This window comes from Micropterus salmoides, unplaced genomic scaffold, assembly GCF_014851395.1.
Source record: "Micropterus salmoides isolate LMB-PRFRI ecotype aquatic unplaced genomic scaffold, ASM1485139v1 Ms_hic_scaffold_9, whole genome shotgun sequence".
Classification (NCBI taxonomy): Eukaryota; Metazoa; Chordata; class Actinopteri; order Centrarchiformes; family Centrarchidae; genus Micropterus; species Micropterus salmoides.
Window position 1 is genome coordinate 11,825,339 of NW_024044681.1, and position 22,481 is coordinate 11,847,819.

The following is a 22,481-nucleotide window of genomic DNA, read 5'->3' on the forward strand; positions in this document are numbered from 1 at the left end:
ACGCTTATTTAACTCAACATAAAACCCTGTAAGAAAACTAAAACTAAATCCGTGTCCTGGTGCGTATTTCCTGTACTGTTACAGCTAATATTTGAAATATATACCGTATGTTAGTGCTGTCCCGAAAATTACAAATTTTAATTTTTGTTTCGAATCGCTGTACATCCGGTTTCAGTGTTGCTAACTCCGGCTAGCTTTACCGCAAAGACTTCTGGGCCGTTATTTTCTTTCCCGCGGTGCATTGTGGGTCCTCATTCTTTCACTGCGTGAAGTTACGTCAAGTTAAATAATTTATAATAAAACACAAAAAAAACCACAGCAGAAATCACGTTATGACCTTAAAGGAAACCATATTATTTATCACACATAGGTTGGGGAGGGGAAAGACTACGTCAACCCTTTTTATGTGTTTAATCTCATGTTGGCTCTTAAGGGTAATTTAAATACATAAATAGAAATTATATTTAAAAATATACTGTTAAACAAAGTCTGTTTTTACTAGTATACAGGTGTATAGTTGCATGTATTCTATTTTATTTATATTTATTTTTTATCACGTATTTTTAATAATCTTGTATTAAGTTCTTGCTCTGTAGTTAAATATTTCAGAACTTAATTGATTTCAGACCTTGTAAAAAATCCTCCATCTTTCCAACATCAAATAATTAGGGTTTAAAACAAATGGCAACCTGCTTAAAAAACACAATTCGATAAAATAACGATACAAAAACTTAACAAGATCTAACTAATAATGAATTAAGAACATTTGCTTAGATTGAAGATATATGATATTGGTATCAGATTTTTTTTATATATGTGCATACATATATTTGCAAATGAGATTACAGTTAACAGAATACATAAACTGAAGTCTGACTGAGGTTGACAGAAATTGAGGCCAATAAGTGGTTTGACCAAAGGATAAAATTGCATTTCAACTGTATAGGTAGATAAATAATTCATTATATTAGCAACTAGAAATTAATTAAAAGAGTGTGAGTTGAACTAAAGGCTGTAAACACATCTGAAACACACTAAAATCAGTTAATAATAAAATAATAAAGTGTATTTTAGGTTCATGCCTGTTAAAGTGAATAAAATAGCTACTCTCAACACTGACCTCTGCTGGCGTTGCAAGAAGGGCAAAAGGTTCTTCTTTCCACGTAGTTCGAGGATCCATAAAGATAAACATTTTCTGGGAAAATGTGACAAAGTCCCTGATCCACAAAATAGCTCTTACTGTCGCTTGTGATCCATTGATGTATAACCGATATACTGGGTCAAACCTTAACAAACACTAATCTAGTGGTCATGAACACTCAATATTGTCTGTGTCTTTTTAAGAACACTATAAAATTGCAACAAAACGAGATGAATATATGGATCAAAAATTTTGATCCATATATCCACAGATTTGAAAAGAGAAGTAAAAACAGTAATTAAGTTAAATGTGCAAATTGTCAGTATTTAAAGGAATTATATGTAATAATAATTATTATTATTATATATATTACATTATTATTTCAGTATTAGACTTTTTAAATCAAAAAAGGGCTGGGGAGAAATATACAAGTTATTTTACAATGTTTATATGTATAATGGTGCACTGATATACAACAGCAGTGAACTTAAAAACAGGATAAATAAATTAATCATTAACAAAAAAGAAAATTTAAAGCCTTGAGTAAAGGAATGTGAGTTTTATTACTTAAGGAAACTTTACTTGAAAGCATCATAAGTAAAATGATTTAATATGCAAAAAAACGTGTTATAATATTAGATATTATATAATTGGATTACCCCACGACCCTGTACGCAGGATAAGCGGTTGAGGATGGATGGATGGATGGGTAATTGGATTATTATTACTGATGCATAAACATGCAAGAAGCATTTTAATGTTGTAGTTGTTCAGGATTGAGCTCATTTTATCTACTAGATCATATTTTATATGTTCATCTGTTTCCAGATGTTTTTTCTGTATATTGGCGTCAGATGTCATTGTTATTATATATTGATTGTATATAGTCTTTATACAGTGTGTATATTATTTATACATCTATGTAAGAAATGCTAATTATTCTACTTTTATTGTATCTTGTTCTTTACGTTCCTCTGTGCTGCTGTGCCAACATGAATTTCAACATGAAAATCTTATATTATTTGATTTGTGTCTGAGATTTCTTATTCAAAATATTTTTTTTTCTGTCTGACTTCACACAAATTAACAAAAAAATTTGAAAATAAATAAATACCTGAATTTTATTTGCAGTCCTGTGACTTTAAACTGTAGATTTAAAAAGATTTGTTCCACGCTTTATTTTGTTAACACCGGAAGTGCTTTGTCTTATTCCGGCTGACTTGACACTGGTGTGGAAAAGATGGCTGCTTCGGCGGCAACGGCGAGTTCGTCCCCCGGTTTGTGTCCGAATTACGCCGTGATTTGCTCCTTCCTGGAGAGGTACGGAGCATTGCTGGACTTGCCGGAGCTCACCTTTCCCCAGCTGGAGAGATATCTGCAGGACACATCCTCAGGTAGGGCAGAAAAACACCCAGTTGCTAACGGGAGGAGGAGAGACTTCACCATTGCTTTAAAGATAATGGTAACCGTGCTAACAGGCTAGCATCTGCGTTAGCTAGTCGTGTGTTATTGTGTGGTTTTCTAACCTTCTTGTTTACTTCAATACAAGTTAACCGCGTCCCAGAGCTGCCGTTCGAGGTGGAAAACGTATCTATGTTTACTTAAATAATTATTAACGGGCGAGCATGCCGAATTACTCGGTGTTTTCTCTCACTTTTTAGCTTTTGAATAGGGCTTAATTTTTTCCAAGCAGCCTTTATCTGCCGCTGTAACGAGACTCGTAACACAACACAGGCAGAGATGTGTGGTGATAGTAGTGCTTGCGGGCCAGTGAAGATGGCGATAATTCATGCAATACGTCGTGCATTTTGATAATGTATCAGTGAAGATGTCGTTGCCTGTGACGGGCATGCGATGTGCACTTTATTTACAGTTAAAATATTTTGCCATGTAGTGGTTCGCACAGTTTGTCAAGTCGGCGGTAACAACAACAACAACATTAATTTCCGGTGAAAGCTTTCAAAATAAAACATTTTTTCACGCTCAAAACGTGATCCTGCGATTGAATAGCATACAGCTGTATTCACTGTGCATTGATTAACTATTTTAAAGCCTATATGTATTATTTCCACACTTTTACATATACATTTTACCGTAATGACCAATCTTCTTGTATGTACGTTTATGTTAAGGCATAATCATTGTACTTCCGTTTTAGTTGCTTATTATGGTTGACTTGACTTTGAAGTCTTCCTGATTAACTCATATTTTTCTCCTCGCGTTGACATCTGCTCCGTTCAAATCAACTCCCTCTTAATGTGCTTTAAACACCAACCTGTTAACACTGTTTGTTTAAATTAGTAGTGTAGCTCGACCTTCCACCGACATTATTTTCAGTGGCCATCTTGGAGAAGCACTAGAGTTTTTGCAGGGACTGCTGTAGATCTGGTGCACGTATTTTAGAATAAAAAATGTTGCTTTCTATTGCGGATTGACGAGCCATCATGGGGCACAATGTCAGATCTTTTTTGAATAGTTTGCATTTTTGTTACTACCGTAAATCTCAAATAGTGCCCTAAGCTGCAGAAGGCCTTTATTTTGAAGCAGGCTTATATGAGAGACAGGCCTTTTATTTTTAATTCTCTATGTTTCCAATGCATCTTTGCTCTTATTTTAGTACTAAGCCTCCCTGTTTCCTCATCTTTTCCCGTTAGACCTGTTAGATTTTTGTTACAACATTACACTGTTAATTAAACTCAAACTTCCTGTATACGTTTCAAATTAAAAGCCCCCCTGGTGTTTCTTTGGACAGATTCTCTTAATTTCCTGACAAGATATTTATTGTGAAACACTTGCAGGACATGTGCAGTTTTGATAACAACAGCTGAACTTGATCAAAGGAGGACAAAGCAGAGAGTGGATCAGAATGAATGAATCAAAATTTAAACACAATCACTGTATCCTTTTGAGCCCTGCAAAAATACATTTATTGGAAAGCATATTACCTTAAAACAAAGTGTATTTCAGTAGATTAAAGTAGTAAATCAGTTCAAAAAGTGTTTTTAAAAGTTAAATTGTCATCAGTGCCATGTAAATCTACACAAAGGATACATTTCATTTGTGTGAAGTGTGAAAGCTAAAACATCATCACAACCTGCCTTGATAAATGAAACCGTGTAATTACACGTCGTCACTATCCTCATAAACCAAACTGCCCTCTGCACACTTTCCACACGTTACTTTTGCTGCTAGCAGCTCAATAACTGTTGTCTGCAGACACTAATTTACCACCAGACTCCATTCACTGAAGTGCAAGTTTGTCTGCCCACTTTATTTTGACAGTTATTTTTTACTATACTTTATATACAAACTAAAATACTATATATATCTTTACTTTGGTTCTTATTCATGCTTCATTTTGTTTATAGTAGTTGCTCTTAATGTATATTGTATTGGGTGTTTTAAAGTTACTTTTCTCTGCATCTGTTTTTGCACTTCCGCTCCTGTGATACTTGAATTTACTTGCAAAGAAAGCAACACTTTCCTGATTTCTTTAAAATGAATCTTTTTGGGCGTGTGAATCTTTTATTTTTTCACATCGTCTTTCTTATGTTTCCTCAGTTCCAAAGCTGCTGGTTGATCTTCACGTCAAGTTGCTGAGGAAGATCGGCAAGTCAGTGTCAGCAGACAGATGGGAGAAATATCTAGTAAAGGTAAATTTATTAACTGTATTAAGCTGTTCTTTTCACATAATGCACGTGTAATAAAATGTAATAGAACAATATTTGTTTTTGGAAAATGGATACAGTCTTCTGTTTGGTAGCATTTAGAACAAAACTAACACACAGTTAATTAATAAAACCAACAAAGTTATATCTGTATTGATTATTTATTATTATTATTTATTATCATCAACATGTTAACGCTGTAATTCTAAGCTACGATAAAACCATGACTTTTCTTGACTTGCAAAATTACCTTTTTAAATCGACAAACATCATGTGTGTAATTCAGTGCACATATTTACTTTATTCCTGAGAAAAATACCAGCTAGTCTCTAACTTTGTCTGTCTGCTGATAAGTGGTGGGCAGGTAGTGTACCGCTGCACTCACGAGGCCGATATATCATACTAAATGACAGCAAATCTAATCTAACACCATCACTAGGTAGCATTTAATATTTATAGTTATACTGTGGAGAATAATGCAGCTGAATGATGTGAAATATACAGCATAACACAATGTACTTTCCTATTTCATTAATTAATAAAAATTAATTCTACAATAACACATTACTGGCTAACATGACATGTATATTATTTTGTAATTGGAATAATCGACTTTCTGATATCGGCATTATATGTCTGCCACCAGCTGCCCTACTCTCTAAATATCGGCCATTAAAAACCTGTATCAGTCGACCACTAATATTAAAAATATTGATTTGTGCTGCTTCACAACCAGTGGAGAAATATTTCCAATTACATTTAGACCATCATGAGGCTCTCAGACTGTCCATTAAAACCCTGCTTATAATTACTGTAACACTTAAAGGTGCATTTACGAAATTGGTCCTGATTTCTCCTCAGCCTGCAGAGAAGAAACAGCTGAAAACTAAAATGTTCAGCTTTAGCCGAGGCTGTCAGGGAGATTTTTTTTTGTTATTGTTGAGGTCAGAAGTTCATGGTATTTTCCATCCCTTTCCACACATTGTTGGTGAGAGGTATTTGAAATGGTGTTTGAACCACAACATCATCTCAGCTTGTTGTTTTAGGTAAATAGACATTTACATTCAGGTTTGAATAAACTTTTCACGGGAAAAAATGTGGCCGTCTGCATGAGCGAGTCTAACAGTAAATCATAAGTAATGGATTTCACATTAAATATTTCTCATTTTCCTTGCAGGTATGCCAAGAGTTCAACACCACCTGGGCATGGGAACTCGAACAAAAAGGATACAAGGAGATGTCGGCGGAGTGCAAGACGGGGATACTTAAAGTAAGCTCACTGTTTTTGTTTTTTATTGATTTTGCTTTTAGAATGGTTTCAAAGAAAAAGGGTTTAGTCAAAGTTTAAAGAAAGAAGCACAGGTGTAGCTGAAGGTGTTTTCACTTGTCAGAGCAGGAAAAGCACAGTGTGATTTTAGTGAAGTGTAATTTATAGTGTTAGTGATGGCTGATTTCCATTCAGGGCGGTGTTTGAATCACTCCCAATTTACTGTTTAGTGAACTATCTCTCCACTATTTTTTTTGAGTATGAAATTTATCCACTAAATAGTGCCCTAAAAACTCCCACGATAGAACGAAAACTGAGGCCATGGCATGTTAGCACTCATATCTTATCATCTTGTCAGCGCTCTTGTCTCAAACCTAGCTTGGCATCTCTGCAGTTTCTTGTCAGCTGACATATGCAATGATACGATCGGCAATACGCTAATATGGCTGATTTATTTGTCTAGCTCTATTTTTAATAACACTGTAATGCCTGATGTCTCCTTATGCCTGATGGATATTTTTAAGTATTAAATAGGGCTGCAACTATCGATTGTTTTAGTCGTAAAGAAAATTAGACAGGCCTCTTAAATTGAACAACTAATTGGTTTCCTTTTTATAAAAAGCTGGCTTTTTGTTGCTTTATAATAATATTATTTCTCAAAACTAAACCCAGTTAATGCATTTAAGTACTATATTACAATCTGTGCTTTTAAGGAATTGTTTCAGCCCTGGTATTGAATGACAGTAAGTCAACAAATGCGTGTATAACAACCTGGAAGCAGAGGGGAGACTGTTTTGCTGTTCCAGGGTTGTAGTTGTAGCTAACTTAAGGGTTAACCCCAAGCGGGAAGCTTCCAGTCTGAGACGTGAATCCAACGCGGAAGTCTCATAAACCTGCATTCTATTGAACGGCCAGCAGGGGGCGGCGCTTCTGGTTGCGAAAAAAGTCAGGGATTTAAAGGGTGACGGGACGATGACAAAGTTTACTGGCTTCTCACTGACCCGCCCTCCTCTGCTTCTGATTGGCTAACTAGGAACTGCGCATGTGCAACTCCCAACAAAGATCATTTTGAGTTAGCTAAAACGAAGCGTTCAACACAGGGTGAAAAGAGGAGCTGCAGCAATGTGCAGTATGATATTTTTTGAAAATTGAACCATGTAAACCTGTTCTGGTAAAACCCCTAAAAATGATTATGAGCCTGAAAATGAGCATAATACCGCCTCTTTAACTCCACACTTGGAATGAATTTTTGACTCACCGTCTTCTTTCTGCAGTATTTGTGCGAGTGTCAGTTTGATGAAAACGTGAAGTTTAAGACTGCTATCAATGAGGAGGACGCAGATAAAATGCGGCTGCAGCCGATTGGCCGGGACAAAGACGGTCAGATGTACTGGTTTCAGCTGGATCAAGACGACAATGTGCGCGTTTATGTGGAGGAACAGGACGACTTGGACGGGTCATCGTGGAAGTGCATCGTCAAGTAAGTGATTTTTAATCGAACAAATATGCGTTAGGAGCTGTGAAACTGGAAATGAAATGCTTATTCGTTCTATAAAAGCAGGTACTGTTATTTGCTCTGTAAAGGGAGTGGTTATATTCATCCACTCTTTTCTCCCTATAGAGACAGAAATGACTTGGCTGAGGTTGTGGCACTGCTGAAGACACAAATTGACCCAGCGCTATTAAAAAAAGAGCAAGAACAGGAAACCAAACCTGACAGTGAAGAGGATAAAGAGAAAGCAGAAGGAGGTTTTTGTGAATTTTTTTTGGTACCTTCCCCCCCCCCCCCCCCCCCACAGTTATATGACCCTAAAAGTTGAAACCGAATCAGAATCTTGATTCCCACCCTTTGTCTTCTATTATCTACAAGCAGTGATTTGATATTTTTACTTATTTGCATCACAGGTGACGTTAAAAAGATTGAGGACACATCAGATGAAGACGACAAAGACTCCAACAAGGCTGCCTGTCCGGTTTCACCAAAGACAGAGAATAATGAAAAAGTAACACCGAAAGACAGCTTGAAATCAGAAGCGTCTGCGGCCAAATCATCGCTGAATGGCATCATTGAAGATAAAACTGAATCAGAACTCTGTTCAGAAAAGCCGGCTGTGGATCTCAGTATCAGTGCAAAAGCCCAGAACATCAAAGAAGAGCCGATGGAGGTGTCGGACACTAAAACCAGCACAGCAGCAAGTGAACCTGCCTCTGAGGTGCCATGTAAATCTGTAAAGGCAGAAAAGGGCGAGGAGACCAAGAAGAACAGCGCAGAGGAGATTCAACAAGCTCTGAAGAACGACCAACAGGCCAAAATCCCTTTGAAAAAAAGAGGAATGAAGTTTAGTGAAGACTTTGAAAAGAATAGTGGCATTATAGTGCAAAACCTGTCTGCTTCTCAGGTCAAGGAAACTCTTAAAGTTGACTCAACTCCCGAACAGGCAAAGAAGGCGCAGAGTGTAAATGATCATGTTAATGGCGAAGTTCAGCCGGCATCAGAGAAAGGGCTGCAGAGTCATTTGCGTGAGTCGCTAAAAGACGCTGCCGCCGACAAAGAGCAGACGACTGAACCAGCTGCAGGTAAATCCGTAGAAGCCAGAGAGAAGGACTCGCCATCCGCAGATGAGGATGGTTCGAAAGATGAAAAGGATGAAGCTTGTCGTGTAGAGAAGGTCACAGGGGGAGTCAAATCACACCAAGCAGACTTGGACAAGAAAAATGTAGATATGCAGGTAGAAAAGGAAAGCACTGCATCAAAAGAAAAGGAAGAAACGCACAAGTCTCCCCCGCCACCAACTGAACCGCCACTTTTACAGAAAGACGTTAATAATGTACTTGAGAGGTCGTCTAATCATGAGGAAAATCAAAAAATAAAAGAATCCAAACCAGCAGATACAGAGGAGTCTGGTGCCGTAGACAAGACGACCACATTAAATGAAACCGATAAAACGTTAACAACAGGTGAGTCCGATAAAGTGAAATCCAAAGAAGTTGAATCAGAAGATTTGAAGAAAAAGCCAGCCTCTGCAGAGTCAAATCAGACTGAAGAAACAAAGACGTCAGAGATGACAGAAAATCTAACAGATATGAATGCTAAAGAAAAAACGACGCCGGAGACTAAAGAAGAGAAATCTGATAACTCAGCACTGAAAGAGAAGCTGGGAGTTGTCAAAACAACGGAGACACAGTGTGTAGACAAAGATCCTGCAAAGAAATCTGAGTCTGAAAATGCCACGTCACCGTCTGTCATTAAAAAGACAGAAATACTAAAAGGCAGTGATTATACGGAGACCCAAGTGGCCTCAGAAAGTTCTAAGGTCATTAAAAAGGCAGATAAACTATTAATCAGTGAGAAATCAGAAGAAACATCCAACGCTAAAGACAGTTCAGAGTCTTCTGTTAAAAATCTGGACAAATCAGAATCATGTAAAGAGATGACTTCAGAGAAAGCTAGAGCAGCCGAGACGAACGCTGAAAAGATGGAGAAGACTGAAAAGCCTGAAGATATAAAGAAAACTGTCAACTGTGACAAAACGATACCTGATGTTGGCAAGATAAGCGAATCTTCGCCCGGGCCTGTGGAGGTAGAAGCAGTGGCCGTTAAACACAATCTGACAAAGCCACAAGAGGATGACAAAACTGAGATGAACCCAGTTGCCCACAAGAAGGCAAAGGAAGCATCTGAAGGGAAAGATAAGCCATCCAACGTTGTTCAGAAGACAAACGTCCCTGAAGAAACTGATAAGACACCTGAAAAGCCAGAACAGAAAAAGGCGTCTGAAGAACAGCCTATAAAAATTGTGGCAGAGCATCCATCATCTGAAAGTAAAAAAGATGCCGACAAGGAAAATGTGAAGGACACAGATAATGAAAATCTTAAAAAAGACAGTGAGAAACTCCAAGAAAGTAAAGTGGATTCCACGACAGATAAACTCTCTCAAACGCAAGAGGAAAAGGAGGAGAAGCACAAAGGTAAAGAGAGTGAAACCTCAACCAAAATGGAGGAAAATGAGAGCAAAGAACCTGACAGCAAATCCTCAACTGAAACGGAGAAAGCGGGCGACTCGAAAGAACCTGGCACTGAGCCGACTGTAGAGGAAAATAAAAACCAAAGTGAAGAAGAGGAGTCTGCAACAAAGAAAGAAGCTCCGTCAGATGCTAAGGATTTGGGCACCCGACGGAAAATCAAGCGCCCAGCCCACCGAAGGAAAGCTGAACTTCAGAGAGAGGAGAAACACGGGGATTCAGAGTCTGATACAAACACGGGGAGGTGTCTTCGAAGATCGCCGAGGATCTCCAGACCGACGCCAAAGGTGGTGGAGATCCATGACAGGAAGCTGGAGAAATCGCAGGCTGTTCCACCGGCCGGGAAGCGCGAGGAAGATAAGGGTGAGAAAGAAAAAGACAAGGAGGACGAGGAGGAGGAGGAGGAGGAGGAAGAGGTGGTGAAGGCTGTTCAGAAGAAACCAAGAGAGAAAAAGGCTGATCAGGAGGGGCAGCCCAAACCAAAGGTAAGATTGCTCTCTGGGTTGCACTATTTAAATCTTTCTCAAAGCATTATTTATGAAGGTAGCAGTAAATGTTTAATAAGAGAAGGTATGCATGTTTTAAACAAAACAAAAAAAAACCCCAACCATCTGTTTACACGTTTTAAAAGGGCAAGATTGAACGAATCCAAGCACCCTCTTCCAGAGGTGGGAGTAAAAAAAACAAAACAACTTACTTTAATTAAATATTTATATATATATATATATAGTATCATCATGTCACTTGATTATTATGAATCATGCATTCATGTAAAAGCAGGATTTTACTGTTACAGCAGTTATAAAATACTTTGCATGTTTATAAATAGTTATAATAATAATAAACTTTATTTATATAGCACTTATCAAAGAAACAACAAAACATACAAAATACAAAAAATAACCTCGTGGGTAATAAGATACAGGGAGAGATAAGATACAGAATGAAAGAACAAGGATCACAATAGAGTATAACAAAGATGTTCAGTAGGACATAGGAAAGCTAAGACAAGGAAACAAAGTGATAAAAACGGTAGGGCAACAATAGTAAAATGACTGGCAGCTCAGATAAAATCTGCAAATGCTTTCTGGTAAAAGTAAGTTTTTAAAAGAAGAGGCTGACCCTGCCAGCCTAATTTCCTCAGGCAAGTCGTTCCAGAGCCTCGGGGCCCTGACAGCAAATGTTCGGTCACCTTTCATTCTTAGTCTGGATCCAGGAGTAGACAAGAGGCCCTTGCCAGAAGATCTTTGACCATGAGAAGGCTCATAAGGAGTTAAAATATCTAAAATATAATCAGGAGCCAGGCCATGAATAGCCTTAAAAGTAATGAGTAAATATACATTCCAACACTGCCCTCTGCTGGACCACGAGTCAAACTACTTCAAACGGTCCGTTGCGTTTATAGACTGCACATTTCAAATATAATTGATTTTCCCATGTTCAGATAAAATTTTGAATAAATAGCGACAGCCGTAACTTACACATCTTAGTTTGTAGGTCTGAAACTAGTGGGCGCACTGGAAGGTTACAACAACAATAATGTCAGGATGCAGGATTTTCTGAGCTGTCCTTTGACTAGTCTGCTCTGTCGAAGGTCAACATGCTGTGCTTGTTTTAGGGGAGAAAGAGACGGAGGAATCGTTGGTCCAACACACGAACGCGTCGCAAAAAGAAAGGCTCCGAAGATGAAGATGACGACAACAGCGAGGAGGAGTCCAGCGAGGAGGAGGAGACCGAGGAAGAGGACGATAGCGACGAAGACTACAAGGTCGAGCGGAGCAGAAAGAGGCGGAATCGTAACCGAGAAAGACGAAGCTCGGACTCCTCGACATCCTCAGACGACGACCTACCTCCGAACGACGACCCCTGCAAACATTGTGGTCTTCCAAATCACCCGGAGCTGGTGGGTACTCACAGGATCTAATAACTGTACCAACGTATTTTAAACACTTAGAATAAAGAGTATTTATTATTAGAATTAATTAGCAGTTAAGTAGGTGAATTACAGGAAGATGAAAGGGAAGTGGACGAGACGGAAGACAAAACTAAGATAAGTTACTGTATAATCTGCAAAGTAAAGTTTCCCAGAGCTCAAGGTGACTTCTTCAAATGTTTTTGTTCAACCAACTGTCCAAATCCCATAATATTCATTTTACAATCAAATCAGACAGAGATAAGCAACAAATCCACATATCTGTGAAGATGGAGCCAAGGAGAAAAGTGATGTAAACGCTGAATCAATTATCGAGTTAACATCTTGAATCATCTCCTTTCCAGATTTTGCTGTGCGATTCGTGTGACAACGGGTACCACACAGCCTGCCTGAGGCCTCCGCTCATGATCATCCCCGACGGAGAATGGTTCTGTCCACCCTGTCAGCATGTACGTACTGTCAGCACTGCAGATTAAAGCAAAACCTTTGAAGACCCATAATAGGTTTAACTTTACGTTTATCCCCTCTGTAGAAGCTTCTTTGTGACAAGTTAGAAGAGCAGCTCCAAAATCTCGACGCTGCTTTGAAAAAGAAGGAACGGGCTGAGAGAAGGTGAGACGTTTGGTGCCTTTTAGGGATTTGACACCCACTGTGTTTACCTACTGTACCTAATCAAGTCAATATTTCTTTATATTGTGATGGTTTGATAATTCGGTCGACTCAAATATCAGCTCCTTCACAGTAAAAGCTTTACGGTGCTGACAACATTTGAACATGTCTGTCACTTATTGTTTCAGCAACAAATAGTGAAGAATATTTTGGTTTGGGTTGGTGTGATTTATATAACACTTAATTTACTTTGAGGTGAAGCGTGCATTCAGAGAGGTCGTGTTCACTAGAGTTATGTGATGTTTGGCTTTCCTAATGTGTGTCATCTCCTCCAGGAAAGAGCGTCTCATTTATGTTGGAATCAGTGTTGAAAACATCATCACGCCTTCAGTAAGTACAGAGTGTGGTTCCACATTTTTACCAGATAAATATTCACCTGCTTTTGTTTGTAACTTACACCGTCGCTCCTTACAGGTGGAAGTAGAGGAGGAAAAGCCAGAGATCATAATCAAAGAGAAGAAAGAACCAAAGCGGAGTAAGAGCTGTGGTCGAAGGTCTACGAGGGCGAAGAAATCCATCAGCTACAGGTCTGAGACGTACTTTCATGAATAAATTGCTCTACTTTGGGGAGTGTTTGTATGAAGCTTTTCACATTCAGTGGTTCTTGCGGTTGTTAAGATGATTTGGTGCAAGTTTAAGACTACAAAAAAAACATTCAGAAAGGTATACTCTATAAAATAAAACACTTTATTGAACCCCGGGGAAATGTTACAGCAGCACAGAGACAAAGAGGTTAGAAAACAGATACTATTTGAATCAAATAAATCAAAATAAACATTATTAATTTAGGTAAATTAGAGAGATTACATTAAAAAGCTATATACTGTGCATTATGTACAATTGGTCCAAAGCCATGCCTTTACTATATATAATATTAGTACATAGGTATGCATAATGTCAAAATATATAGTATACGTGCAGTGTATATAGTATATGTGTGTGTGTGTGTATATGGAAATGGAACAGAACAACATACTTGAGGAAAAGTAATGCCAATTAAGCATATAATATAAACACACTAATAACAATGTGGTAATAAAACGCAATGTAATGTAGTATTAGATATTTATACACCTGATAAATTTAATGCATCTTTGTTAGCAGCCAATGCTAATTAGCTAGCCTATCATTTTCTTTTCTCCTAGCGCCAGTCTGGAGCAGTTACTGACGGCAGAGCTGCATGTGGTCGGCTTTTTGTACAGGCAGCACAGAATTTGAGAAAGGCAGCTGCAGGAAAAAAGCCGATGTACTGATGAAGCGCGACCTGATCTACATCCCATAAAATGGAACTCTTGTCTATGTCGATGTTCATTTTACAGATTTGATGAATTCGATGAGGCGATCGAGGAGGCGATTGAGGAAGACATCAAAGAAGCTGAGGGCGGAGGTAGGAGGGATATGAGTTAATTGTCATTTTGGAAATTATTTTTTAATTATTTAAATAGTATAAACTCAGCACCAACATTTCTGAAGCTCACTAATTCATATAAACAACAATAAGAAATAGTCTAGCATGCTAGATTTTTGTACGGATTAAACAAACGAGATATAATTTGTTAATTAATGAGATTTAGAGGTTTTACTTTTTGACAGAGCCGCACTGTTTCCCTTTATTTAATGTCTTTATGCTAAGCTAAGCTAATCGGCTGCTTGCTCTAGCTCCATATTTTGAGTACAGATATGAAAGTTTTCATCTAACTCTTGGCCAAAAAGCAATAAGTTTATTTCCCAAAATGCCTTTTTTTTTAAGAGCTGAGAAGTTCATGAGTGGTGTTTTTCACAGGAGCCGGTCGGGGTAAAGACATGGCCAACATCACAGGCCACAGAGGAAAAGATATATCCGCCATCCTCCAAGGAGAGGAGGGCAAGGAGAACGGCCGCCCGCCACGTTCCACCGCCGGTCAGCGCAGGAAAAAACGCCGGCGACTAAACGACCTGGACAGCGACAGCACCGTGGACGAGGAGGAAAGTGAGGAAGAGTTTCGCCTCACTGAAAGGTAGGAATAGAAAGACTAAACCACATTTGACAGCAGAGAGTGACATTTAGGCATAATTAACTAATCTCACACCTGCTAGCTTGTAGCTGAATGCTGAACTCTGTGAAAGATGTACCCTTACATTTATGAATTTGTTAATTCTTCCGTGGCTGGATGCAGCTCAGAAGAAGAGTTTGTAGTGTCTGAAAATGACACGGAGGGTGAAACGGAGGCGGACTCAAACAACAGCGACTTCGGCAGCAACAGCAGCGGTAAGCATCGTACTTATTCGCGGACCAAGAAGCCGCCGAAGCGACGACGAAGTTCCAGAAAGCGGCGGAGACCGAGAGGGTACTCAGATGATGAAGAAGAGGAGACAGACGACGAAGATGAAGATGAAATAGGTATATAGATTAGTAGTAGTAGTTAGTATATGAGTAAAATTATGGGTAATAATAATTACAAAATAACTGATAACATGAAAGTCTAACCACTCCTCTGGTCAGGACCTGTTTCATTGTATGGTCATGTGGTCTGTGCCTTTAAACTCTTTTTAAGTTGGCCTTGATAAGGTGGAATATCCTCACATTTGTAATGCCTTATTATTTTGTGCGTGTGTGCCTAGTGACTGAAGGGTCCAGTGAGTTCAGTGACAGTGATCTAGACATGAGTCGACGGCGGTCTCGACGGAGTCAGAAGAAGCAGGTGAACTACTGCGAGACATCCGAGTCCGAAGGCTCTCAGGCAGAAACCAACCGGGCCAAAATGAAACCCAGACGTCGCCAGGACAGCTCTGACAGTGAGGGTCAGTCAGAAACACAGTACATTTGAAGAACTGGCTATGACCCAGGATTTTGACCTTTTGATTTGATACCACAATGCTGCTAATAATAATAATACACTTGTCGTCCAAATATTTAACAAAATTACAGTATATTAGAATCCAGTCAGGAATTTGTACCTGAGATTAAGGCTGCACGATTAATCTAATGGCGATGTCGTCACAAAAAGTGTGATTTAATAAAACAGAAAAGGTGTGTGTGAGACACTGTCTTCGCTGTGTATGCTGACTTGGTTAGGTTTAACAGAGTTGTCTGTACTGTTCCTCAAAGAGATGGTTCAGAATAATTTTTAAAAATGTTCAGAGCCTTTTAGTGAAACCCAACTTTATACATTTAACAGCAGCGGGAGAGAAAGTGGCGAACAGATGCACTTTCAGCAGCAGCATCTCCACAGCTCAGATGTAAAACTGCACTAAAGCTCCTCTTGAAACTCCCAAATAACCATGTTTATATGTAATTTTATGACATTCAGCAGCAGTTGTGCTATGTTGATGGTGCCATTGTATATTTTGGTCAGAAAATAAAGCCTAGATACAGATATAGTTGCACATTAAACTAGTATAAATCTCAAAAGGCTGCGATGAGTTCTCACAAACGATACTGCATCTTTCCTGTTTGTCATAATAAATGACCACCACATGCAGGGAGGAGGTGAGTCACAGTCAGCAAAGATGAACGAAATGCTGCAGGTGTTTTTTCTTTGTTTGGGTTTAATAGGTTTCATTTGATCAGAATGACATCGACTCAGATTCAGTCAGCTGTTTAACAAAAATATATGAACAAGAGTCAGTGTCAGCATATACAATATTACAATATGGATAGAAGTCATCTTTCTGTCATCACTGGCACCTGCTGTTGCTGTGCTAATGGTTTATTAGCATAAACACAGTGTTCCCATAAATAAAAGCGTCTGCCTAATGAGTAAATGTAAACGGTTGTTTAGTATATCAGGGTATTTATGGCTGAACTACATGCAGCTAAAAGTGCCTCTTGTTTTTTTTTTCCCCAGCGAGTTTCTCCAGAGACTCTGAGGAGGATTCGAGGGATCGGAGGGTAAAGAGGAGAGCCGACTCCTCAGAGGAAGATTCCCGGCAGCGGCACAGGCGGCTTGCGCTAAAACGCAGGAGAGCCTCTGAAGACGACGACTCGGACGACGACTCGGACGACTCATCGGAGGAGGATCGGCCCATCCGGAAACGAGTGAATCGCATCGACTCGGATGACGACGAAGAGGAAGAGGAGGAGAAACTGAAGGAGAAGAAAGGGGACGAGGAGTCAAAAGGAACAAACCCTGCGGACTGTAATCCGGTGGAGCTGCCACCCACCAACGGACAGAGCCCGATAAAGAGCCTCGAGGGCCTCATCAGCCGGCCTGCTGCCGCCGCTCCAGGCCTCATCGCAAATCTGGAGCCACCCAAAAACATCAGTGCCACGCCAGCTGCCGCCATAGCCCCAAACGGTCTGGTTGGCCAGGAGATGGCGGCGCAGGAGGATGACGAAGACGACCTATTAGGAGTCACAGACCTAGTGGACTACGTCTGCAATAACGAAGACTTGTAAAAAGAAAACGGTGTACTGTTTCATTTTTTGTGGTATTGTATTTTTATATTGCTTAACTTTATTATTCCCTCCCCCAGCAACACTTCCTCTTTACCTGCGTCATCTGGAGCTGGAGTCTCAGCAATTTCTGCTACTGTCAGAACTGGATCCCCATAACCAGTCTAATGCTGTCCCTGTGGGATTATACAACAAATAAGGGCACCAAACTATCAACTCTCATTTGTTTGTTAATAATCAGTTTACCTACAAATCATCCACATCATGCAGCTCCACTGCCAAACCACCACCTCTTCCAGAAACGTGTCAATCATTTCTCCTGTCACAACCTCCGTTTCGTTCAAGATTTCTACACATTTTAGCTCCTGTGTTTGTCAACATTGATGGAAAATTGGCACTGAAATTGTTTGTGTGGAAACTAGTTTAAGATTGCTAAATGACTGGGACGTTTTAACATTTTATTTGAATGAAATTAGTCATTCCATAATTGATTTTAAGTTCTGGGCATCTGTTAAAAAAATCAATCTTGTTTTTTTTTTTATGTTATCCCTTAAAGATATAGTTTGACATTTTAGGTAAAGAGCTTATTTATAAGAGGCAGAGAATCAGATGAGATGATTGATACCACTCTCATGTCTGATAGCCAGCAGCCAGCCAGCCAGCTTAGTTTAGCACAAAGACTGATTTACTTTTGATACCACTAGGTAGCGCCTTTCTACTTGTCAAACAGCAGTCACAGGAAGACCAGCTGCTCTTTCGTCTGCCTCTAGCTGCTGTGGCTAACACGTGCTATGCTAACAGTAGCTAGTCTGCACACTGAAGCACAGCTAGTTTGTGGGTGCAAAGCCCAACAGCGATGGACTGTGCCCTGGTCCATCACTATTCAGTTCTGTTCTATTCTCAGTCTTGTTACAATTATTTTTACCTTTTAACGTATGAAAACATGAATGTGCTGCATTTAAAGGAAAGGTTTGATTACCATTATATTTTTAGCCAAATAAATACTTTGGGCCACAAAGTCCGCCTACAAACACCTCTGTGGCGCATAATTTAACATGTTATGTCTCATTTGTTAAATCTATGTAAAAATGTAAATTCGTAGACGCAACATCCTCCGTAAAATGTCACATTGATGTTTTTACACTTCAGGTTTTGTATGTATTTAACAAATAAGATATAATGTGTTAGTCAGTGAGCTTTAGAGGTGTTTACCAAAGCTGACAAACAGACAGAAGTGCATTGAGACATGACGGTAGTATCAATCTTCTCCTCCAGAAAGCGAATTTCCAAAAATGTCAAACTTTTGTGTTTTTTATAAAACCTGTCATGAGACTATTTAATCTTGTCTAATAACCTTCTAGACTAATAAGTAGTCAACCAACTGTCATTTGTTAGCCCCCCCCCCCCCCGAATGATAGAATAGGTTTTGTATATTGTATACATATATAATTATTTGAACTGTGCGCTGCCATCAGTATCAGTGGTGAACTCTGGTGTTTTGAGTACAATGTTTGTTTGGAGGAGGGGAAATCAGTAAAACTCTTGTCCCTCTTAATCATGAGATGTAGTTTCCTCGTATTACATTTATGTTACCATTTGTGATTTTTTATTTTTTTTAAATAATGTATTTTTTTGTATATCTATACTTTTGAGCGAAATGTAAAGTGTCTTATTTTCTTTGTACATTGTCCTTTATAGGAGGTTCAAAAACCTGCAGACTTGTGGCTTTTATTACCTAAAATAACACTAAGCTACAATAACACCCCTCTTTATTTTTTTTTTTTGTTTTAAATTTTGTTTATTATTCTACTCCCTTGGATCTTCCTGCACACAACACACCATGTTTTTATTCACATTCTCTATTTTCATAAGCTCGAGTTGACTTTCGGATCAAGTTGGAGTAAACTGCCAACTTTTAAGACCTCAGACCAGATCAAGAGTGTAAAAAATAAACAACTTAGTGGAATAATTGTAGTTTTGAACCGATAGTCAGGATGCAGTTTTTGAATGGGGGAAATGGACAGAAAAACAAACAAACCAATGACTTCACTGACCTCTGCTGGAACCAGTCTGTGTGTATATCTGTAGTTTTTGCTGTAATATATTTAGAGGCATTTTTTAATCATTGAAAAATATATTGGGCAATTCTTTGGGATTGCATGAGTTTCTTATAGTTTTCTTTTGTAGGGATGTAATATTGACACAACAGTTTTTGTAACAAAACCAGAAAACTTTGGCATGTTTTAAGGATCTCTTCACCTGTTGCGTTAGTGCTGAAGGACTAGTGAAGTAGACGCCACAGGATATCCCATCATTTGCAGTGAAACTGCATAGGTAAGCATGCGCTGACCTACTAAAGACATGTTATAGAAGCTCGGGGGAAAGAGGGGAGATTATCATAGTAAATAATCTAGGACAGCTGAATCTGATTTAAAGAGAGGAAATGAGGCCTGTTTGTAAAATATTTTGTAAATTAGTCTCAGCATGGTCTTCACAGAGGATAAACCACTCTATTTATCATACCGTTTTGATACTGGCTATGGCCAAACATGACTTCCTAGACAAAATATATATGTGCTGCTTGCAGTGCACAAAACTAAGACTTCTATACACAATATTTAGCTTTTAGATTAGTTGGACAGAATATAGCAAACCCAATTCTACAAATATAATAGAAGTGTGTGTTCTGGTGGGTTGAGGCAGAGTAAAGGAATGTGGATGTTTATATGCTGTGTGTAACCCTGTTTTAAATTCTCCACAGAAACGAGGAGAAGGTATTAATATGTATCTCACGGTTATGAAATAACCTGTAGCAAGACCTGCATAGGAATGGAGAGAGATAGGGGAGAGAAATAAAAGCTGCGATGGGATTAAGGGAGGGAGTCAGTGCCAATGACTGAAGTGTTAAGAGTTTCCTATTTACCTCATGATGAATCTGGGAGGAAAGACACCCTGTCCACTGTATAGTTGCTAGTAGACTGGTTGTTGGTGTTTTGTCTGCTCCTTACATTTTTGTTAACTTTACTGTTATTTCTTATGAATCTGATCTTGTACATTTGTCATAATAAAATGGGTTTCAAGACTCATGTCCCACTGTCTTGCGTGACTTTTGATTTTACTGAACCTGCAAAGGTGCCTGTTCCATTCCTGACCAGCATAAATACATAAATCAATGTTGTAATGTTATACTATGAATATAGTATGTTATATGTACAGTAGAAGCTGTACTTTCTTGTCGATACAGCTATGATTTTTTTAAAATGTGGATTTGTATTTGCCTTTTTAGAGAATGAACAGCTACATTAACTTTAGTTTCGATGAAATTTGCCGGACTCCAATGACAGCTTTCACAGTATTTAACACTTACTGGGAAACATGAATGATTGTTTGACTAATGAAGCTGCCTTTAAGCAAGTCTCAAAATGTATAAACAAGACTTAAGAGGCTACAGCCATGCTTGTGGCTCTGTTAGGCTGTAGGGCCTATGAAGCGCTATATGCACAGTGTTGCTTTGAGCTAAATGCTAATGGCAGCATGCTAAACTTTTCATAATGAGTATTATAATCTTAGGTATTGTTATATTGACAAACATTTTTTGAAAGTTTGTTCACCATCTTATATTTGCTATAGGAGGATGGAATGACATTAACGGGTATTTGAACAAGTTAAAATGAGACACTAACAGTGTTGCTTTGGGCTAAATGCTAACAGCTGGTTGCTAACATGCACACAATGTTGATTCATTGTATTACTATGTTAATGCTCTTTGAGTATCCTAGTGCTGACAGTGATATAAGGAAAAGTAATTGAAATGTTTAGCATTTGCTACAGGATGATGGATGTCATATTTGGGGGTCATTCCTATGTTCCCAGGGTCACTCTGATAATGATGATACTATGTATTATAATTATCTTAATGTATTTATGTATCCTAGTACTGACAGTGATAAGTAAAAGTAATGTTTAAAAAATGTTAAGCAGGTATTTCGCATATTCACCATGTAGCGGGTTAGCATTTGCTAAAAGATGATGGACAGTAGACCGTTAGCTTGATCATGTCACAGATGAGGTAAACCCCTGGCAAGTCATTTTCAAATACAAATGGCTCGCTTTCTTGGTTTACAATGAAAGTGTCGATATAATGATGATTTTAGGTGAGAACATGCGGGTTACTGAGACATTACTATGAGCGGTTGGTGTACTACAATTACATTTTCATAATTAAAAGCTACCTATACTTACACATGAGAAAATATACAACAGAATATACAACAAAATGTTTGTACAAGTACAAAATGAAGCAAATGAACTGGTGCATTTAACCGCAATCACACAAATAGCACTGAGCCAATCGAATGCCGATCAAGGTTTCCACTCTACTCATTTTGCCCTTGTTTCAAAAAAAGAGTGCCCACTGTCACTCAAAATAAATTAATCCAGGATTAAAATCCAATCAGTCAATCCTCAAACTGCTTTCAAACAACGCAAACGAGAATAAACAGGAATATTTTAGCCTCATAGCAGCATGTTAGACTGAATTAGTTACCACATTTGGAGAACAGGTGTGAACTGTGTTGAATGTTCTCCTTGCTGTGGAGTAAACAGGGGAGGTCTTATTTGGTATTTGGCTGAGTCAGACAGCGTGACAAGGGGGGAGGAGAGGGCACAAAGGTCACTTACACAACAGATACCATGCAGGGCAAAGTACCAGGCGCAGTGAAGGTGGACAGGATTGTATGGGCTTTTTATTTTTGGCATTATCCAAACCTCCTTGAGGACTACAAATTATTCACTTTTGATTAATTTTTTGTGGTTTTGTTAAAAAGAAGTGTTAAGATTTTAAGAAAAATGTTTCATACAAAGGAAAACTATGGGCTATTAAAAGCAATAATAAGAAACATTTTAATTGTCAACAAATCTCATGAAAATTAAAAAGCAACAACAAACCTACAAACAAATATTGCCCAAAGTCTGATATAGCCTATTTCAATGTCATACATCACCATTGTTGGTTAAAAAATACAAGATTAACACTGTCCCAAATCTATACTACAAACTAATTCAAAGCAGGATTTTGCAGTGCGCCTATTCTTCCACAGCGTAATGAGCAAAGGAAATGAAGGAGCAGCTCACATTTAGAAAAAATGTAAATAAATTGTGGGCGGTGAAAGAGCTCAAAAGATTTGGAAAACGAAAAAAGCAGTATTAAATGTGTAATAAATGCATGTCTGTCACATAATGCACAACTTCTCCCAGACAATTGTCGCAATTACAAAAAATGCCCAATCTGAGACATTTCACACACAACTCCAAAAATGGACTGGACAAAATCATTGGCACCTTTTCAAAATCTTCAAAAATAATTGTAGTTCAAGCAGGTGATGCTCCTTTAATTTGCAATTAAA

The 22,481-nt window shown here is 38.5% G+C and overlaps 1 protein-coding gene across 1 annotated transcript; it reads left to right on the forward strand.

Moving 5' to 3' along the window:
• Window positions 1–2,360: 2,360 nt before the first annotated feature.
• rsf1b.1 (remodeling and spacing factor 1b, tandem duplicate 1) lies at window positions 2,361–20,166 on the forward strand. The gene is made up of 16 exons (XM_038708247.1): window positions 2,361–2,535; window positions 4,703–4,794; window positions 5,987–6,079; window positions 7,351–7,556; window positions 7,698–7,825; window positions 7,982–10,584; window positions 11,718–12,002; window positions 12,377–12,481; window positions 12,565–12,644; window positions 12,977–13,031; window positions 13,116–13,228; window positions 14,021–14,088; window positions 14,485–14,698; window positions 14,858–15,081; window positions 15,303–15,482; window positions 16,529–20,166. Exons 1-16 carry the CDS (start codon window positions 2,382–2,384, stop codon window positions 17,077–17,079), a joined length of 5,151 nt encoding a protein of 1,716 aa, XP_038564175.1. The 5' UTR covers window positions 2,361–2,381; the 3' UTR covers window positions 17,080–20,166.
• Window positions 20,167–22,481: the final 2,315 nt, after the last annotated feature.

What these genes read in the sequence shown, in the direction of transcription:
- rsf1b.1 (XM_038708247.1), top strand. Translation starts at nt 2,382, where the DNA reads ATGGCTGCTTCGGCGGCAACGGCGAGTTCGTCCCCCGGTTTGTGTCCG. An exon ending in TCTGCAGGACACATCCTCAG is followed by an intron (nt 2,536 to 4,702) that starts GTAGGGCAGAAA and finishes ATGTTTCCTCAG; the next exon opens with TTCCAAAGCTGCTGGTTGAT. An exon ending in TAAAGAGAAAGCAGAAGGAG is followed by an intron (nt 7,826 to 7,981) that starts GTTTTTGTGAAT and finishes TTTGCATCACAG; the next exon opens with GTGACGTTAAAAAGATTGAG.